The sequence below is a fragment of the Branchiostoma floridae genome, chromosome 7 (genome assembly GCF_000003815.2).
Source record: "Branchiostoma floridae strain S238N-H82 chromosome 7, Bfl_VNyyK, whole genome shotgun sequence".
Taxonomy (NCBI): domain Eukaryota; kingdom Metazoa; phylum Chordata; class Leptocardii; order Amphioxiformes; family Branchiostomatidae; genus Branchiostoma; species Branchiostoma floridae.
The window spans coordinates 4,966,025-4,986,493 of record NC_049985.1 but is presented as its reverse complement, the minus strand read 5'-3'; the positions used below and the strand labels follow the sequence as shown (position 1 = coordinate 4,986,493).

At 41.5% G+C, this 20,469-nt stretch overlaps 1 protein-coding gene across 2 annotated transcripts in view; it reads right to left on the bottom strand.

The window, feature by feature from the left end:
• Positions 1 to 4,816: 4,816 nt before the first annotated feature.
• LOC118419541 overlaps positions 4,817 to 20,469 on the bottom strand; it is a 56,472-nt gene continuing 40,819 nt past the window's right edge. Inside the window, exons 5-12 of one of the 2 annotated variants that reach the window (XM_035825973.1) lie at positions 16,608 to 16,843; positions 15,754 to 15,853; positions 14,318 to 14,453; positions 10,550 to 10,700; positions 9,875 to 10,024; positions 9,204 to 9,403; positions 6,403 to 6,577; positions 4,817 to 6,060 (exon numbers count right to left, since the gene is read on the bottom strand). In XM_035825973.1, coding sequence (XP_035681866.1) covers positions 5,430 to 6,060; positions 6,403 to 6,577; positions 9,204 to 9,403; positions 9,875 to 10,024; positions 10,550 to 10,700; positions 14,318 to 14,453; positions 15,754 to 15,853; positions 16,608 to 16,843 — 1,779 coding nt within the window. In that variant the 3' untranslated portion in view covers positions 4,817 to 5,429. Of the gene's footprint in view, positions 6,061 to 6,402; positions 6,578 to 9,203; positions 9,404 to 9,874; positions 10,025 to 10,549; positions 10,701 to 14,317; positions 14,454 to 15,747; positions 15,854 to 16,607; positions 16,844 to 20,469 lie in introns of both variants that reach the window. The other variant, XM_035825972.1, reaches the window with a different exon arrangement.

The window sequence follows — 20,469 nt, the reverse complement described above, 5'->3', positions numbered from 1 at the left end:
GCCAAGTTAGAAATAAAACCCTAGTAGAAGTTAATTGGCCTAGGAGTGAACTGTCCGGCCGGTTGGATAGACTGCAAAAGACTGACTGAAATCCCATGGCAACTTATTTGTCCCTATTTGGCCAATTCTTCTTTTTTTTCTTCTCATCTAGCTGACACGTCTGCTTTGAGATTATAAGGACTGTGACTGGACGTTGAAAGCTACTTCCATATGATTAAGTGACCAATATTCAGTGACCAATAACATTTTCCTGCAATCTATGAACACCATCTCTCTTAGGAATGCATCCACAGGAACCCTTGAGGTTTGGTCAGACAAAATCATCTCTTTTATGGCACCAAACTCCGAGCGTGACGTTAGTTGAGACCTAGCACATCTTGATTTTTTCACGTTTTCCGGTTTAACGTCATCAATAACACATGACCTTTGGTGTGACTTGACGTCCGTCACAGTCACTCTCTTACATTACATGACCCCATCGACCATCGACTAAATCTGGAGTCAATATGGCTCTGGGAAAGTTGTAGAAAATATGCCTAACGTTATATAGACGCCTGAAATAGACAAGATCTCTATCATTATTCACTTCTGTGATCGTACTATTGTCAGTCTCCTACGTAGAGTATCAAGTCATACACCACTTTCCAAGCAGGGGTTGGTGGGAAAAATCATGCCCTTTTCATTTCATCCGTTTCTTTTCCGATCAATTGGTGGGAAGGCCGATCGAGAATAAAAAGGATAAACGGAAAAGGACACGATTTTCCCCACCAACCTCTGATTGGAGAGTTGTCATAGACCTTGTGAACTAGAAGGGACTCCCTTCCCAAACTATTTTTCTAAGCAAATCCCATTCCGTAAACTCCCGGCCCTTTCCCGGCATTTGAGAACCTTAGCCAACTTTGAAACTACCAAACCAGCGTACATTTATGGACCTATTTTTAGACAGTTTCTATCGGTTGTAAGCGTAGCTGATGTCGTCTATACTTGCACATTTTAGACCATTTTACGAATCAGGAGTACAGACCCTATCATAGCCTAATCTGTAGTACCACTCCGTGCCGCATCCCAAAAAGTGGCTTAAACGGCCGTCGAATTGCCAAGTTTCCGTATTTTGGGAATGGTGAAGTCGCGAAAGGCTCGCAAGGGGGGTTAAATCTTTCACCCACTTGCAGACTAATTAGACTGTCTTGTTTTAAAAGTTGGTGCAGCAAAATAACTTCTATATTCGTTCCTTCTGCAGGAAGCGTCATGTTGTCAGGATTTATGAGATTGTGAAACGAACTAGCATAACGTCCCTTTCTCTTTTTGAAAACTGCAGCTGGCGAAAATTGATGCCTGCTCGGAGGTCATCCATAAAACCAAGTCAATGTGGCTTAGAATGAAACGAACGCCTCTTGAGACGAACGAAAAGATAAGAATCAACAGTGTTATTTAATTTGAAGGCAGCAGACTGACGAAAATTCCTGCTCACATGCACGCAGTAAACAGAATATCTTCCGATCCGAAACTAATACCGTTGCAAATGCTTGCAACAACTTTCTGTGATCTTTCAGCAGCCCCTTGTGTAATTCTCTTTCAGATACATTGTATGATAAAATGCAGTAAGTGGGCCATTTTTACATTGATATCCCCATCATGAAAATCCAGTTTTCTGCAGAACTTGTTAAAGTTGACAATGCGCAAAAGTCTTGGCCTCAAACAGGCGTTTGGAAATTGCTTATCAAAATCACCTATTCCTTAGCCTCCACCTCGAGGCTAATAAACGCGGAGTTTGGTAGGATTTAGAAAGTGGCATTTAATGTTAATTGTGTTACAAATGTATTTTATCAGATTTTATTCAAGCTTGTCGCCATGCAAACCAGGAACTTAGAAGCTCATAACCCTCCAAATGTTGCAATGACCCTGTACAGCTAATAAACAAACATTCAGTCACTTTCAAATACCAGAAAGTTAGTGCAGTAAGCAACCTATGATAGCCTAGTGGGTATGATAGCCTAGAGGTCGCGGATTAAAATCCTGGCCCGCTCATCCCAAATACTACTTAAAAATGGTGCATATTGCTTTCTCTGCCCAGCACTCAACATTTACGACAGAGTATCGTAGTTAACCTCACACCACTTCAAGTGGACTAGCTATAGGCCGTAGCGCTTGCCCTGCTGCGTTGCCCGAGGGCTGTAGAAATTGAGATGAGCGCCCTCTATACACGGAAAGCGCTCTAGCCTTGGTGCTGAATTTACGGATGTAAAGTCTCTCATAACAGTTACTCTTATGTGTAAGATGCGTTATCAGCTTTCCACATTCTTGCAGTGGAAGCGGATACTAAAGGCTTTCCTATCGCAATGCCAATCGGCTCTTGCGACTTAAAGGAAATGGGAAAAGTTTTTTTGCTTCGGCAACTGACGTAAAACCGCTCTATTTCACCAAGTCCCGTATCAGATCAGATACTTCAGAACAGCACTCTTGAAAGAAGCCATTCGTGACAGGCGAGTTTGAAGGGGATTTCTAGGTCATATCTTTTAGTACGCCCTGGCGCTGGATAAAACCGACATAGAAGGCAGTAAAGAAAATGGGAAAGTCATAAATTTTATGAGCAAGGCGGACGCAATAACATGAAGAAATGTTTTCGGAAACCCAGTCCAAAAAAGTACAATTTTAGAATTGTTCCAACCCGTTATTATATATTGTAGTCCACATCGCCAAATCAGAAAGTAAAGTTTCTATAGATCTATACAGAAACACTTGTTCATCTATTAAGATTATTAAAAAGTATCACGCTAAGAACGTTTCCATTAAAAGCTCGCCCGTTGGCCATTATAGCACTCGAGTGAAACGGTCTCCCCGTGTATACAACTGTTATATCTCCGCTCCGCACATGTGCATGTAAACGGTTCACGGGAAATGAATGTTTTAGGAGCTTACCCGAGATTTGGCTTCATGGTTTGACTGCATCGTTATGCATAGCCACACTTCGTCCAAACTTCTCCGGCATTGCTAGCACTGAAACTGTCTGTACTTAGCGTCTGTCTCGACGCGTGTGACAATGAGATACTCTCTAAGCAGAGGTTCGGCTCCAGCTATTTTAGGTGCTATTAGTATTATCAGGCTTTCTATTTTGTGTTTTTTTTTTGAATGCAATAAACAAAAATAACGACACAAGATAGACAGCCCGATAAAATGCCCAAAACCCACCAAAAACAGCCGGAACCGAACCTCTGCTTGGAGAGTGACAATGGTAATGTTTAACGTACCTTTATCAAAAGATAACGGACGGGTCAACCAAGATGAATCATTCTATCGTTTTTTTGGTAACGCTTTAGGGGCGGAAGTACCTTTTAAACAAATACACCACAATAGATAATGGTCAAGCATTGTTACACATTACTCATATGTGATTGTGTCGATTTTCAAATTTAAACTTCCCATTTTTTTTAAATCAACCCATCAACTACATAGAAACGCAAAAAGATACCACACCAACAGTAAGTTAGATCTACTTTATTCTCAGCTCCTTTCTCGCTTCATAGAAGTCATCTGTGTATCAACAACTGTCTGTACACTGCTGGGGGTGGCTATCTGTCAATCAACTGTCATAGGACCAATGGTACGATGCCTAGAGATAAACCCATCAGATGGAGAGTCCTCCATACACTTTTGCTACTGGTAAGACCTAGGGAAAAATGTTGAGTTTCCTGTTTCAGTCCTGAAAAAAATTAGGGTCGGTAGGTAGGGATCATCACTTTTTCTTGTAATGTTTTTTTAAGCTGACCAAAACTGAGACATATTACAATACAGTTAACAAAGTAAACTGAAATGCATGAGGGCACTAAGTGTCTTTCAATGTCAAACTTGGATGTTGTGCATAATACATGTATCCTTCATTAGATACGACAAGCAGTGTTTTTACTTCAATAGGAAGCAGGCTGAATAAATAAAAATGCTAACTGGAAGCTATGTAACTTCACTGCCCACCCCAAAAAGTCTAGGGTCAGCAGGTTTTTCTAGGGTAGGTAGGGAAACAGGAAACACAGCATTTTCTTCCTAAGCCTAACACGGTATGTTTGGAATCTATCAAGCAACAGGCATGGTCCAAATCACTTAAACTTACATGGCTGAATTGAGTGCTACAATACGAAGGTCCTATGGCAGTTGGTCTCTGACACATTCACATAACTGTACATCAAAATACGGCTAGAAATTAAATAGTGCAGTTAACATGTGGGTTTTATATACAGCATTCAGTGGTCAATCCCAATGAACACTACAAAATAACGACTTTTACACATAGAAAAATAACATCTGCCTATGTACTGTTGAAGTATGCATGCAACAAGGACAACATAACAGCTCCTATTGTGAGTGGCATTGTTTGGCAGTTTTCTTTTATATAACAATTCCTATAAACTTAATCTTGAACTGTAGACATTGAAAGAAACAGCTCAAAGCACAATGCGTGTGAATGTTTTGACTCGGAAGCTCCATTGCATGTATATGATACCTACATTGCAAACAGAGAAACTGTGCATGCTAACATAATAGCTACAATTGCTCGCAGTTAATTGGGAACTACAATAATATTGCTAATTAAAACATGCTTGCATACAGTGGAGCAAGATGTTAAAACAGCCTCTGTGACTTTGTTCACAGAGGAAATGGTCATGATTTAACATGTATGATTTTAACTAAGACCTGGAATTCACAAGTATTTCTGAATAACCCTTAATTTGTAAAGAAGTGTAACAGTCTGTTTTTGCATTTTGAGCAGAAGGAGGTATTTGAGAATATTTTTCTTTAAGTTGACCAATTGTTTTGTCTTCATTTTTTTTCAAGATTTTTTTTCTTAGAATATGCATTTTTTTTTGCTGTGTTGCATTTTCAATCTTCTTTGCTGTTGTTGCTGGTTTGAGAATGTTGAAGTTGGAGAAAACAAATTCTGAACACCAAACAAAACAGATTCATAGCTTGTCATGCTTAAAGAGAAGAACCGTAACAAAGAAAGTTGAAGGGCAGGGCATGTCTCTAAGGCATTTACAGATATAAGTGACAACCACTACGCTGCAGCTCGCATTGCTTGCACAGGAAGGTAAATAAAGGAGTTTTTTTGCACTCAAGTTTGTACTCAAGTTGTTCCTAGCTTCTCTTCTTTTGGCCATGCCGTGGGGGCAGAGCCTCTTGCACATGAACGTGAGTTTTTGTCTGTAGTACCTACAGCAACAGTTCTGTCTCCCACAATTCACACTTGAGCGCTCAGGGGCAGAGCCTCTTGCACTTGAACATGAGTTTTTGTCGGTAGTTCCTACAGTAACAGTTCTGTCTGTTCTTGTCTGTAGTTCCTACAGCATCATTTCTGTTTTTGTCTGTAGTTCCTACAGCATCAGTTCTGTTGTTGTCTGTAGTTCCAACAGCATCAGTTCTGTTTTTGTCTGTAGTTCCTACAGTAACAGTTCTGTCTCGCAGAGTTCACACTTGAGCGCGGCCATGGGGTTCAGCAGCGTGCAGGCTGGGCACACGTTCCCCACGGGGACAGGCTCGGGGATGGGCGCGCCCCGCGGCAGGTTGCACCGGCTGCACACCTTACTGCTGCATCTGTTGATGGCGGCGCAGCGCAGGCACTTCCATTTTCTGAGCGGGGAGGCCTGCAGCTGCTGCAGTCCTTGTCCCTTCCCCGCCGCCCCTCCCGCCGCGGTTTTCTCCGACACGCTCTCCTGATCGTTGCTGCCGACCGTGGCAGCGTCGGAGAGCGGCTGACTCTGAACTGTCCCAGAGGATTTGGCGAAGGCAGCGTTGTCGACCCCGACTTTTGGCGGGCGGGGGAAGTTGTCCACGTGAATGAGGCTGTGTCCGCGCGGACGTTTGTAACAGCGTTTGGCACTGAGGGAGTTGGTGGCACATTCCTTACAGAAGGCCCGGTTACAGTGTTTGCACTTGACAATGGCCGGGCCTGGACAGTTCACAACCGAGCACTTGGGTTTCCCGCTGGACTGGGCGGTGGCGAGGCTCGTGGTGCTCGCGTAGGACGGCGAGCGATGTTTTTTCCGTCTACCCAGCACTGTACTCAGCAACCTGTGTTGGGGTTAGAAGGGAAAATGTTGTAAATTTGTTATTTTTTGTATGGACTGAATTTTGAGGAAAAGGAGGGCTTTTTACAATGTTTTAAGTTTGTAGGTGATCAATTGAAACAATTCTGTTGTATAGTAGCAATGAGCTGGAAACATCATGAATTCCAGATGGAGTGGTCGACAAGAAAACAGAAAAATAGAACTACTACAAATATTTCAAGACTAAGTCATCACTGTACATTTTGTTAAAGTATATTCTTGAAGTTGATTTTCATTTCATACAATATTAAGAATTTCCAGTTTCCTTCAAAGTTGTATTTCTAAGGCTAACCTTACTAGTACCTACCTTGATGTTTGGCTCTTGACTTTGGTCTCTCTGCCCCGTGAGAAGTGCACATGTGAGGCTGGCTTGTCCCAGGGGTCGACTTTGTGTGCCCCTCGACAAGGATTGCTGCCCTCCCCCTTAGCTTGAGTGGTTTGTCCCGAACTTGTCTCCTGTCTGTCTGTGGTTTGTGTTTGTCCTGAAGGTGGAAATAAGTGGAAAAAGAGGCATATAAAAATCACAGTTAAACGATAATTTCTGCACAACAGTTCCTCTAGGAATTTAACGTTTTTACTCATTACATTTTAGTTGGTCTTTCAATGGTAACATGGTTTATATGGGTTGGTAAAATCAAACCAAAGACCTTCTATCAAGACCAACTTGATCAAACCAAGACTGTTCTTTAATAGTTAAACATATCACACATAACACATAAACATATAAATTGTATAATTCACTTACAGACTACAATATACATGTACTTGTATCATTATCAGACTTGTCACAATGATATCACAATAATATGTTAATTTTCTGATGACAAGTTAAACTTATTTTTTTGAGAAGAAAAGCTATCAATTGTCAAAGATTGTTACCAGATACTTAACAGTTATTGTTTTTTATTACCACATAATATTGCAGCATGACCTACTTGTCAACACTTTCTAATGATATGTTGTAGTTCATACCTAATGATGTATTCTACGGTTCCCTACCACTGGATCGATACGATATGACAGCGTAAACTACCAACGACCGAAAACCTCTCTTCCATCCATAATTGAAAAACCCGTTTGTCGTGGAATATTTATCAACGAAAATCCTGGGATTTGTTTGGTTCTGCCAGGCATTACACATCCTGTAGGTATCATGGTGAGAGTGATCATCGCTGTCCCCGCAGCTAATCTCAAGACAAAGTACGGGGATGACCAGATAATCTCTACATACGATATCACTCAATATCTGAAGCTGTTGTCACGATGGATGAACGTTGGTCCGAACACAATCCTGTGAGATCCATCATACATGGTATACAGTCTACATACAAATGTGTGTCCCATGATTTTATATGTTGTACAAGAGTGCTTGTGCATAACAAGTTATACTTTGGGTACAACAGTCAACACAGGGCCATCCCCAGCTTTAAATTTTTAAGCACATGAAAATAGATTTTCAACAGTTTCATGCAATGAAGTTAAGATTTTGGGGACAGATGGAGTAATATTTTTTACGTCCAAACAAGGGGAGGGACGGGTCCTTATAACTCTGAAATTGATTATCAAATTCCAACAAATTTTAGTCATGTTATCACATTCTACTGACAATCAGTACACAATGTATGCAACTAACTTGGACCCCAAATCTACCAAAAGGTGCCTTTGAGACTTTCCCCCCTGCACGAAGCTTAACACAGCTTGTGTGCCCTTTTGAACAACAAGATCAGTCGGCCATGCTACTCATTACTTCCTCCTAGACACAACACTTCACATTTAATAACTGCCTTGCGACCTACGCTCTGCGTCTTAAAGACATACCCAGAGTCTTACCAAGACAAATGTTTTGCTCTCTGACATTCAGGAGGGCGACAAGCGACAGACTCCAGCAGATTGCCATTCTCAAAGTATCACAAACTCGGCAGGAGTTCCTCCTAACCTGTAACCTCTGGGATACAGCCAACTCCACACACCCAGGGTTTCACCAAATGTCGATCTCAAAATATGGGTTACTGTAAATTTGGAACTGTTTCCTGTGGTTTTGTATTTGCTGCAGTTTTCGCTGTGACCTGAGACTCCAATGAGAAATCATGACACCGTATGTTTATGTTGTATTACCACCATACTGAACTAGAGAATTGTTTCAACTGCAAACTCAAAGCTCTGTCAAAATTTACTGCAACTATATTACTGATACTTCAATTAATATGTACTTTCAACTCATAGAATTTTGTATCAGCATGTGAAAACATTTCTACCTACAGTTCTTATCTTTCCTGCAGGTGGATTTTTTGATCCTGCAATCCATTGACAGAGAGCCTGCCCATGTAGTTTTTTTTCTAAATGATGCCCCTGCCCCCGGCATGTGAGGGATTATTCCAGCCAGACACGAAGACTGCAGACAGACAGGCTGATTAGATAGCGCCAAACGGTTGGTTTGGGACGAGGTATTGATGGATCGCTGGTGCGGCTACCTCTGGAGTACGGATCTATTTTTCACCAGGGTCTCTTCTACACAGCTCTTAAGTGGTTTATAAAAGCACTCTGGTTTTCTTGTCAATCTTTCATTAAAGATCAAAGGATTCGTAACATATATGCTAGCACGCAATGGTACGGAACATTAATTTGTCATGCTAAGATTATATGAAGTTTGATTGAAATTTTAGTCTCAATTCTTCAGGTTATATGGGGGTGTATCTCTTGCTTGAATGAACGATAACAAAAGTTGGTCCAACACAAGTGGCAGAGATCACATGAACGCTTTGAAGAGATTATAAAAATTCAAAGCAAATGCTTTTGCATCCTCCCTCGTCCTGGTTCACAACTGGGGTTAAAAACTCCAATATCCTACTAGTAGGTTGTACCGACTTGATTTTCGGAAGGAAAATGTTACAATCTGATGTCCCAAAGCTGTGTACAGTTGAGCCCTACCTATTATGACTTCAATAACTATGTTGCTGCTGGATGTGATGTGGGTTTCACTCTCACCTGGAACTTCATTCAGGTATAGGTACAGTTCCGGACCTGTACCTAAACCTCTGTACTGGTCCATGTAACTGATTACATTTAGGTATGTAACTCTACTGTACACTGTTTCAAGGTGAGCCTTACCTATAGTGACTTCTATGACTATGTTGCTGCTGGATGTGATGCGGGTGATGGTGGACCGCTGGGAGTCATGGGAAGGCTGTTGCCGTGGAGACTCGGCCAGGGCCGACGCCCCTCTCCCCTCCTCCAGGTCGCTGACAGCCTCCAGCTCATCTTCACTGGACGACGTCTCCGAGGTGGCGAGACAAGACGACTGGCTCTCACTGCGTATTCAGTAACAAGGCATCTTGGTTAAACACAATATAAACAAGCCAGTAAGAACAACTTTGGACTCCGAGGTGGCGAGACATGACTGTAGGTGTGTGGTTAAAAGGCATCTTTGTTAAACATTTACTTGAAGGCAAAATATAAACAAGCCTATGGCAACAAGTTTCCAGTTACACCATTTTCACCAGGCTAACCACTCTCCTTCCACTGCCTTGTACCTTCCCAACCAAGTCAGGTATGCATTTTATACCTGGAGTGATGAGCCTTTTCCAAAGACCTAAAATTAAGACAGGAATACCAGGGATCATAGCCTTGAGCACTAGATCTTGTATCCGTTGGCCTAACCATTCAGCCATTTGATACCATGTTTAGTAGGTTTTATGTTCTTATTATACTACCAAAAACTTCTGTCTCAGCCTTAGATACGATAACAATCCTTTCATGTTGTTTTCAGAAAGACTACTGACCTGTAGTTGTCTGAGTTGTCGTTACTGAGCCGTCTGCATGAGTGCAGGTGTCTGGGTTTGGTGCCCACCGGAGGTCTGTTAGCGTTGATGTCGTGCGGATCATCTATCTCCGACAGGGCCAGGTCTGATGAACCGTCATCTGCCGGGGATCTGAAAGAAAACCAAACAAGGCCCTCAGAAAATAATGTCATCAGGTTGGGCAGAACAGATTGGAGAACACAATCAGTAGAATCAAAACTAGTATCACCTGCATCGGCTACTACCTAGCAGTGAGAAGCAGCACAAGTTAGAAGCTCTGAGGAAGATGTCATCACAATAGATAGACCTCAAAACGTAAGCAGGTGAGAAATTACTGGTTGAACTAACTCCAATAGCCTAACCAAACGAGACAATCAGAGATGTCGGACTCATCCATATTGCTTTGCAACCCTTCCCATTCCTCTGACAAAACTAACAGCACTGAGGTTGTGCATGTTCTATGGCATATCTGATCCCCTATTTGAATCAAAAGTAGAGGAGTCACTCACAACCCCCAAAAATACTGGTGCTAACATGTTTAGTAAAAAAATGTTGGCAAATCTAATTGGTGACTTGTACAGGTTTGACTGTTAAACTCTGTTAGAGAGAGAGAGAGAGAGAGAGAGGGAGAGATGAGAGAGCCAACGTTTTACAAACCTTTGTCTGCTAACTCTGCAGCACATAATGTCAGCCAGGACCTCCTTAGCGCCCTGCTGGTTCTCCCCCTCGTGTTCCTCACTGCTGCTGGTCTCCAGGATGGCCACAGCCTCCGCGTTCAGCTTCACCTCGCTCTTGTTGTTCTCTTCACCTGTGGAGGATGGAACACAATGTAACACATTAGAAGAGAGGCTAGCAAAGACTTAAAAAGTCCCGGCCGAGGTGTCAGCGAGCTCTAAATTACGTGGAGGCATGAACCTGATGCCTACGAACAAATGGCAGAGTTTCTTCGTCGGCATCAGGGTCATACCTCCTCGTAATTTAGAGCTCGCTGACAACTCGGCCGAGCTAAAATCTTGATTTGTAAACGGGGCTTTATGACACCAACAGTGGATAAGCTGCCTGCTGAAGCGCTTGCACAAATGCGTGGCTCAGGAGATATACAGAGATGGGCACAGCCCTCAGGGCCAAATGGTGATGGAAGGGCTTTCCTTATTCTAATCATTTCCCAACTTGGAGCTAGTTAACCGATACAACATGTTCCAATTTTGAAAGATCTCATGCCTGACAAACGTATTGTAACAAAAAAGCAAAATTTACAAATGTTGTCAGAGACAAATTGCTAAATGTATGAATAGTAATACCACTACTTTTTCATTCCCACTTGCCCAATTTGCGAGGATTGTCTGTGGCGGAATGTTTGCCCGTTGGCAGACATTTTTACACCTGTGATCAATGACGGGACATTAACATGTCGGGCAGGTCATGCTCATCGTCACGGACCGGCGCCGTGATTTATCGGGGAGGTCACCGACAAGGGCAACGACCGTGGCGGATTATTCTGATGCTTTCACGGCGGACGATCAAACCCTTCACAGCCTTTGAAGCTGCTTTCCTTGGGAATGGGATAGTTAAAGGGATTTTATAGATCAATTTTCCTTTACTTGCCCACATAAAGGAGGATAATGTGCAGAAAGTGGGTGGCTTGTCGAAGCAAAGAGTTGTCAGTCTGAAGTGGAACCTCAAAATGACAAACTGTTTACAAAATTATGTTTGCTGATTAATAGGTCATTATCATTGTCTGTTAGATCTACTTTATGTTTGTTTGTTTGTTTCGCATAAATGATAAACTGCCTTTAGGTGTAACACACCAGTTTTGTACAGTAGGTACAGGCTATGATAGACTGGTTTGTTAAATTTTAAAGGTCGGATTCACTCACACCAGGATAGAACCCTTTGCTACTCTTCCTATAAAGTGTGATGGGATCTTCATCTTGCGTAGTGTCAAAGTCTGGATAGACTGACTGACAGTGATGGGATCTTAATGCTCGAGTTGTGGCTCCCCTAAGTCTGGGTAACACAAACTCTGATGTCCAGGGCTGTAACTGGCCCTCTGGAGTAGGGCGGGCTGCTGTAAGTGAGATTTTATCAGGCTATGGCTCCCCTTAAAAACTGGACCTCCGGCTTTGTCTCATCCAAGAAGGCCCCAAGGGGTACAACTCAACTTTCATGAATATGTCAACTATGATGCCTTCTGTGAATATCCACCATTACTTTGCAGGTGAATCCAATTTGAGTCGTGTCCGTTGTTTCGCAGTTAGCACGCAAATTCAGATCTTTTGTAGAAACTATTAATTTCTCCATATTCATCAAAGACTATCCACCTCCTCCCAAATAAAAAATTACACTATATTTTTTACTATTCATGAATTATCATCATCATCATCATCCTCGCCGCATGTTAGTCTCCACTCATGAATGATAGGGGTAGAATAAAGAAAAAATATTAACTAAAGAGAAACCCCTCAAACTTAAACCATTTTAAAGCTATCAATAACCAATGACATAGACAAGTTGTCTCTAGGATTGAACCAAACTTTTAAACATCCTTTCTAAAAGTTAAATTGCCCTGCCATTGCCCTAATCCGCCCCACGCCACTTATAACTTCACCCTGGCAGACAATTCTCCCCCAAATCGACAGTACAATTGTGGTTTGTATTGATCCTGGCGGGATGGATGGACAGAGCATCATCACCAGAGCTCCACCTCGGACATGTTTTCATTACAGTCATCGATCCCTCCCCCCTCAGGAACCGTCTCTGCCAAGTTTTAACCGCCGTCCCAGGAAAAACTCTTTTGTTCATTACACTTGAATTAGACCTTGCGGTTTCCCACGGGAATTGAGCTATTCATCAGGGGATTTCAGAGGTCAGGATGTAAAAAAGACGACCAAAGTGATGAGAGGGGAAAGGTTATGCCTGATGAATTGGCGGCGGCTATTGGAACCTTTTTCTGTGGCTATCTTTCACAGTCTGGGAGTAGAGATCATTGCTGACACGATACTGTCATGATTAATTCATTGCCAAGTGTATCAGTGCATCATGTTTTTCTTTCCTTGTCATATATTTTTCCTATTGTGGAAAAGGATTAGGAGTAAGTAAGATAAATATAGATCAAAGTTGGCCTATAGATCACAGTCTGGGCATGCTGATGTAAGATGTGAAGAGTAGAGATCATTGCTGAGCTGATGCTGTCATGATTAATTCATTGCCAAATGTATCATGTTTTTCTCCTTTATCATCTTTTGTGGAAGAGGATTAGAAGTAAGTAAGATAAATACAGATCGAAGTTGGTCTTAAGGCTTTCAAAACTTTGTATTCCCAGATTGAAGCCTTTATAACAGGAGGTCACACATGTACAGTGTCACTCTTAGATTACATTGTCATGAATGTACATGGTGTGTAATACAAACTTTGAATTTCCAAATCAAGACCAAAGCTAAGAACATAAGGACACACTGTAAAAAAACACATGCTCTACTAAAAAGTTAACTCTAGCAAACATAAAATAAGTTTACAGTAGCGAGATCACAAGTTAAGAAGAAGGAAACACTAACCAGTCTTACTTTAAAAAGGAAACCTGTTTGTAGATGCTGTGCATTACTCGAAGGCACTATAAATTCATCTATTTTCTCATGGATTTCACAGGAGGAGGGGAAATGAGGTGTTCAAACAATTTTAGTTGCGCCAAGATTTTGCGGTAAAGAGGTCATCGGGGAAATAAAACCACTACCAGCAACATTTCACAATTTTACAGTTCTTTGCACTTCATATGTAATGGAAACAAAGTCTTCGAATGAAAGCTGGTAGAATCCATAGTTGTACAGTTTAAGTTTGGTTCCAACACAAAGAAAAGAACTCACCATAAATTTTTGATCAATTCATCAACCGTCTTCAGACGTTGGATTAGCAACGACCAAACATTTAAGGTGAGTTCCTCTGTTTGATTTGGAACAAAGCTTAAACTGTACAATTATGAAACAAAGTCTTGATGGCAGAGAGGTCATCGGGGAAATAAAGCCACTACCAGCAACATTTCACAATTTTACAGTTCTTTGCATTTCATATAATGTAATGGAAACAAAGCCTTTGAATGAAAGCTCACCTGTGTTGGTAGAATGCATAGTTGTACAGTTTAAGCTTTGTTCCAAATCCAACACAAAGAAAGGAGCTCGCCATAAATCTTTGGTCATTCCAATCGACCTTCTTCAAAAATTTATGGTGAGTTCCTTTCTGTGTGTTGGAACAAAGCTAAAACTGTACAACTATGGATTCTACTAAGTAAGTTCAGAGCTTTCATCTGAAGACTTGGTTGCCATTACATTATAAGCAGTGCAAAGAACTGTAAAATTGTGAAATGTTGGTAGTGGTAGTTTATTTCCCAGATGACCTCTCTACCACAAACTGTACAAAGTCTTGATGGCTTACCTGGAGGTTCTCCGATGTAGCCGTAATCACTGAGCAAGTCGAGGATGTCCCCCACAAACTTGCAGCTCAGGGTGTCCACAGCCTGCGGGTGGACCACACACTCTGATACCAACTCTTCAACCTGCTTGTACGTTTCCTACAAACACAACGGTCTCTGTTAAAACATATAAACTGCGAATAGTTTCATTGGATTGGTAAACACCAGTTTTTCAACATCATTTTTCCCTTTCAGTGCTACCAGTCAATGATAGAAAAATAGCTCCCTTGATAGATGTAAAAAGTGTAAGTTGTATAAACTTTATAGACCATGAATACACAGTCAGTACATAACCATGATGACATTGAAACAACTGAAACTATGAAATAGACTGGTAAACCTTCTTTTTTTCCAATGGTAGGTTCTTAGATTTTGTGATCATGATCAAGATATTCTTTGAGGCACCACGAATGACAAAGCGAAGTACAAACTTTGGGCAGTAAATATCAGTAGTACGTTGAGTACTAAAACTTGATAATTCTGCCAGTGATTACTTCCTATTTGTGCTAGTAAATGTATGACCTACTCAAATCCTTTACATGCTGGAAATACATCCATATCCCTCGGTATAATTCAATACTTAAAAGTGTAACTGACGGCTCCTTCTGTGACTTCCATGTTGGATATCATTACTGTCATTTCATCGATAAACAAGGTCAAGGAAAGATCAAATCAATATCTCATAAGACCAAAATGCGTGAGGGGAAATAGATCAACTGATAGTAGATCATAATGAAGGATGATTCATTGTCAACTGTGCTGTAGAAGGCCCGAGGTACAATCAAGCCGGCGTCACACCGCAGGAAAATAGCTCACCCGACAAGTCTGCGAGCTCTAAGGGACATTTTCAGTCAGAATACAACTGGCGTCCTCTCAATCACTGCCCAATCTTTATAGACCAGCCAATGTTTGCAGGTCGCTAAGCCCCATCCAATGTGATGGAGTAGATTTTCAGGCAAAAAAATGCTTGACACTCGGGCAATTTTGAAATTTGGCAACCTTCCAGCAATCAACAACTTCGGTCATTGACAGTGTGGTAAGACTAAGAGTAGCCCAAAAGCCTTGTTGAGGCTGATGTAGGGGCAGTGGGTTGTTATCCGCTGTGTTAAGGGCACGGTAATGGAAAGCAAAACCAAACCTTCTCCCACCACCTTTTACATTCCCAATCAAAGTCAGGTACCCATTTTTACACCTGGGTGGAGAAAGGTAAGTCGAGCAAAGTGCCTTTCCAAAGGGCACAAGATACGCAGCATGACAGAATTTGAAGCCTGGAGCTCCCAACAGTGTGATGCCAGCTTGATAACCAGGTTATAAAGGCAAGGAACAAACCCAGACAAAAACACAACACAAAAGAGCAACAGAAGCAGTGAGACCGGGGTCACCGAGGTGTTACCTGCACCTGTCCTTTCTTTTCCAGCACCGTGCGGTCCGAGCGCTGGATCAGGAAGTGACAGTGTCCCTCCAGCTCCTCTGCTTTAGACACCACGTCAGACAGCTCTCTAGGGAGGGGAGACACACTCATAAGTACCACAAAAATAATGTAGAGGGGTGGGGGGGGGGGTGGTGGTTGATGTTCATTGTGCTTTTATGTTTGTTGTGGTTTTATGTCCACTTTGTACTCCATTCCAACTGCAAATCTAAAACGCGGTGCCTATTTTTTGCACAGAAATACAGCACAATGCAAACATCAAGCTCCTCTGCTTTAGACACCACGTCAAACAGCTCTCTGGGGAGGGGAGACACACTGATAAGTACCATGTTCATGTGGTTTTATGTTTTCTGGCTTTTGCAGTGACCTCTTTAAGGTTATGACCATCATGAAAATGTTTGTTCTGTCTTCTGACTGCCTACTGTGAATTTAAAACCACCTAACCCCGCAGAGAGAAACAGCATGGAATCCAAAATCTCTATTTCAGCACAGAAGAACAGCTTACAATTCAAACATCTCCCTGCTGTAAGAGATACCTATCTAAAAATACATTGATGGTCAAATGCTACCTAGTCAGCATTCAGAGATTTAAGAAACAAGTCTATACTCAAATGTAAGTTTATCTGTGATGGTAATCAACATGATGATACAATTTTAAACTTTTTAAACCGTACACAAAAATAAAGGATTTGGGTCATTACAACTTGAAAAGGATCAGAGGACTGATCGCAAGCTTGTTGGTAAGTGCTTTTTTTTATTTTTGTGTATGGTTATAAAGTTTAGAAATTGTATCATAAACCTGTGACATTGTCTATAATCCGAACCTTTCTTGTTTCTCCAGTGTGGCCACCCTGATGATGGTCTGGTTCTTGACCTGTGCCTTGAGCTGGTTCTCCCTCTTGTACAGTCTCTTCCTCAGCAGCTCGAAGTGGTGCGAGATCTCCCGCATCAGCTTCTCCTCCTTGAAGCGGACGGCCGTGCACATCTCGTGGACGCCCCTCCGCACCTCCGACAGCTGCTGCTTGTGCTTGATCAGCGCCTCCGCAAGCTGTCTCAAATTCTGGTGGGCAGAAAGAAAGCAACTCATCATCATATTTTAGCTAAGTTTATGTATATGAATGTTGTAACATTGTGCATTTCATGTGAATATTCAGGGCTCAAAATACCCCCTGCATATGCAGATTAGTGCAGGTAAAATTGGAACTGTGCAGGTATTTCTGATGTCTACCTGCACCTAACCTGCACTGGTCCCTGTACTGGGTTTTATACATTAAATGTCCTATGATATGCTTGTGCTTGATCAGTGCCTCTGCCAGCTGTCTCAAATTCTGGTGGCAACAGAAAGAAGGCAACTCATCAGGACAGACAGATTACAGGGTTGATCAAGTTTTCTAAAATTCACTCGTCCTGTTGGGCAAGTACATAAAAAATCAACTGGCCCGAACCAACTTTTCACTTGCCTGAAAAACAATGGAATTCTTTTATTATTGGCTCTATGTTTATGTGTTGATCAATACTTGATACCATGACTGTGAAAAGTAACAAGTATATAAAAATCTCACCCATGGAAAAATCTTACTTGCCCAATCGAACAAGTAGGTCAGGACATCCACTTGCCCAATTGTCACTTTCACTTCCCTGGGACACCTTGCCCAGGTTAGTCCAACCCCAGACTACAGACTCCCAGGTACCTTTGACCCACTCTTGCTGTCACACATATCGAAGTTTAAGTTTGGCCACAAGACTCAGTGCTCTCGCCAGAGCATAGGGGGCCCCTGTGCTGTGATTTGGGCCCCTACACTCCAGTTCAATCAGCATAGGGGGTTGTTTTTACTTTTTTTGCAAGAAAGGTAAACAAATTGGCTTTAGTCCATAACATTTGTCATCAAGCTGCAGGAAATAGTGTTCCTGGGATTCATCGATTTAAAAATTTTCAGGGTGGGAGTACCCCCCCATGTCCCCTAAAATGCATATGCCTCTGCCGCTCACCACGCTAAGATGTCATCAGAATCTTGGTGAAAACCCTGGTCTGACATATACCATATCAAGACTGGATATACTAGCCTGGTATTCATCCTATACAAATGTACAAGCTCCATTCACTCTTTTGTTTGCTTCCCTGCAAAATAGCCTGGCATCCACCATTTCATTAATGCTTAGCATTTGAATGTCTGGGAGTTTCAGACAATTGTACTTAAGAAGAAGGACATAACATTGTGTAGGTGACGTCAGGGACGGCAGACCCAAGGCTAGAGAGATCAATATTCCATTTCACTTTGGCACAAGCGTCTTGCCTGCCAATGGACTGCATAAACTTGCCCCAGGATTGGCACTAAATCCCCAGCGAATTGGAAGTCAACGTGGTTGCCAACCTTGCCTGGCTGTGTTGCCAGAGAGTGGAAGTGCCCCGGTACTGTGAATCTTGAGATGTTCACAGTGGTTTTATTTTTGTGGTCCTCGTAGTGACCTCCCCACCGCAAATTCACGATTGACCTAATAATATGCATGAATATTCCAATGTATTGTATTTCATCATCTTTTTCAAAGCAAACTTATAACGCTCTAGAGTCTTCATTCTCCTGCTACCACGATATTCAAATAAAGTTCCAGAGAAAATAAACGAATTTACAGTATAATTGAAGACAACCATCTTATTCATAATCCAGGAAGATGCACTCCTGTGGGCTACTTGCCATTACGGGATTACGGCCCCCTCGGGGCAAAATTGTGTCCAGATCCCTGAGCGCAGCTCGCTCGTTCATCCCGACGCGTATCTACCGTGGACTTCACACGGGGGAAGACTACATTATGATGTGGATTACTTGAAATGGAGCCTGTTTGGTAGATAGTGCACTGCTTACTCGTAATGCGTGCGATGCATCAAGTCTAGTTCCGTTTCTTGTCATGTTTGCAAATCATTTTTATTCAACATTAGAATGGTTGAAAAAACAATCTTTATTCAATCAAAAAATGATACACATCATGAAACACGTTTATAGTTCAGTTTCTTGTCATGTTTGTTTTAGAATAGCAAATGGCAGGTCATTTTAAGTAATTATTTGAAGGGTTGAAAAAAACGGTTTTCATTCAACCCTTAAAGAAAAATGATACACATCATGAACACCTTTATAAACAAAGTTATTTTGAAAAAAATGCCATTCCATGTTTCAAGTACTTTCCGGCATATGTAACTTTTATTAACTGCACCATTGCCCTTACAAATCATAGACACAGTCCATTACACATATTGAACACAGTTTTGATTCCATTTTCCTTTCCAATTTTCCGTAATCCAGACAATATCTCATCCATTATAGAAATCAAGTCCCTGTATTAAAACTGATGGCCTTCACTTGCCCTTGCCCGGGGGTGTAATTACTCAGTGGGCAAACATTGTTTTTCAATCTCTCCCTTGCAGCAGTTCTGCTTATGTTCTTTGACTCGGAACTGGTGCCCTTTACAAGGTGGATTTATCAGGTTTCGCATGATGACTCCAGCCAACCTTTCTCTTAAGCCTTGAAATCTGTCAGTTTGTTATATATTTTTTGGGGTAAGAAGAGACTTCTTAACATGTCTGAAATGAGCAAAGGCTGGACAAACTCATTGGTAAATGACAGAAATTTTGTAATTGCGACAATTACTTAAACGTTCAAGTGATAAGTAAACGTAGTAAGGCAAAATCACTTGGCGATAGTACATGTTCGTGGAACTCTAGTTGTAAATGAATTTGATGATTTCGGCAGTTTTCTATGGTTGCATAATGGATATTCTAATAATGATAAGATTCAAAACTCTCTTCAATGTAATTTCTGATAAAAAAAGTAGCAACTCTGCTGTCATGTCAGACTCCCTTCTCCCTTCCAGGTCTGTTTATTGATTTTAATTAAGTTCGTGTCAAACGTATTCTTTGCTTCTGGCAAAATACTTGTGTTCAGTGAACTTGACAATCAAAGGCCTGAGTATTACCATAGCATCTCTCGAAGGTAAGCTTACAACGATTAATTTCGCTGTCAGAAATTTTTTGTTTGCTAGCAGTTCTTTTATTGATTCAGTATGCAATATGGCTACTGAGAAGTGCCCACAAAAATGTGGTCCTTGGAAAGGATCTATAATCTAAAATAATTCTCTGTGGACAAGCAATACTTACACAGGTACATAAATTCTGTTGTCAATTTGACTTTAGGGAAGGTGATCTCAAATTGGTTTAGGAGCTGGAGACAAATTATACTAACTACAGCAAAACTGGTCTGTGATGCCTAAACGTAATTCACTAGTTATGCAAAACAAACAAACATGCAAACAAAAATTACTAGGGTTCTAGCCAGGATTTTATTTTAGCATGATGGTAATGACATGGTAGTGAAGCGACCAAACAGGAGGGTGGTGTGGAAGGGGGGTCTTGGCCCTTGCACGGTGAGAATTTGACAATGTAGAGTAAAAAGTTAGGTTTTGAGTGGCATATGATCATTTTTCATTGTTCAGGCATTGATTATACATTGTTCAACTTTACAGATGATAGCAAAGTACTAATATGTTAGTTAAGAATAAGCATAGTGGTCCTCATTTTAGCGTGGTGGTCACAAATCATAGTGTAGGGACCATTATGCTAGAATGCACTAGCTACATTTTGTGGAACCCTGACTACTGTTACAGTAGTACTGTCGCAGACTCCCTTACCTCCTTCTA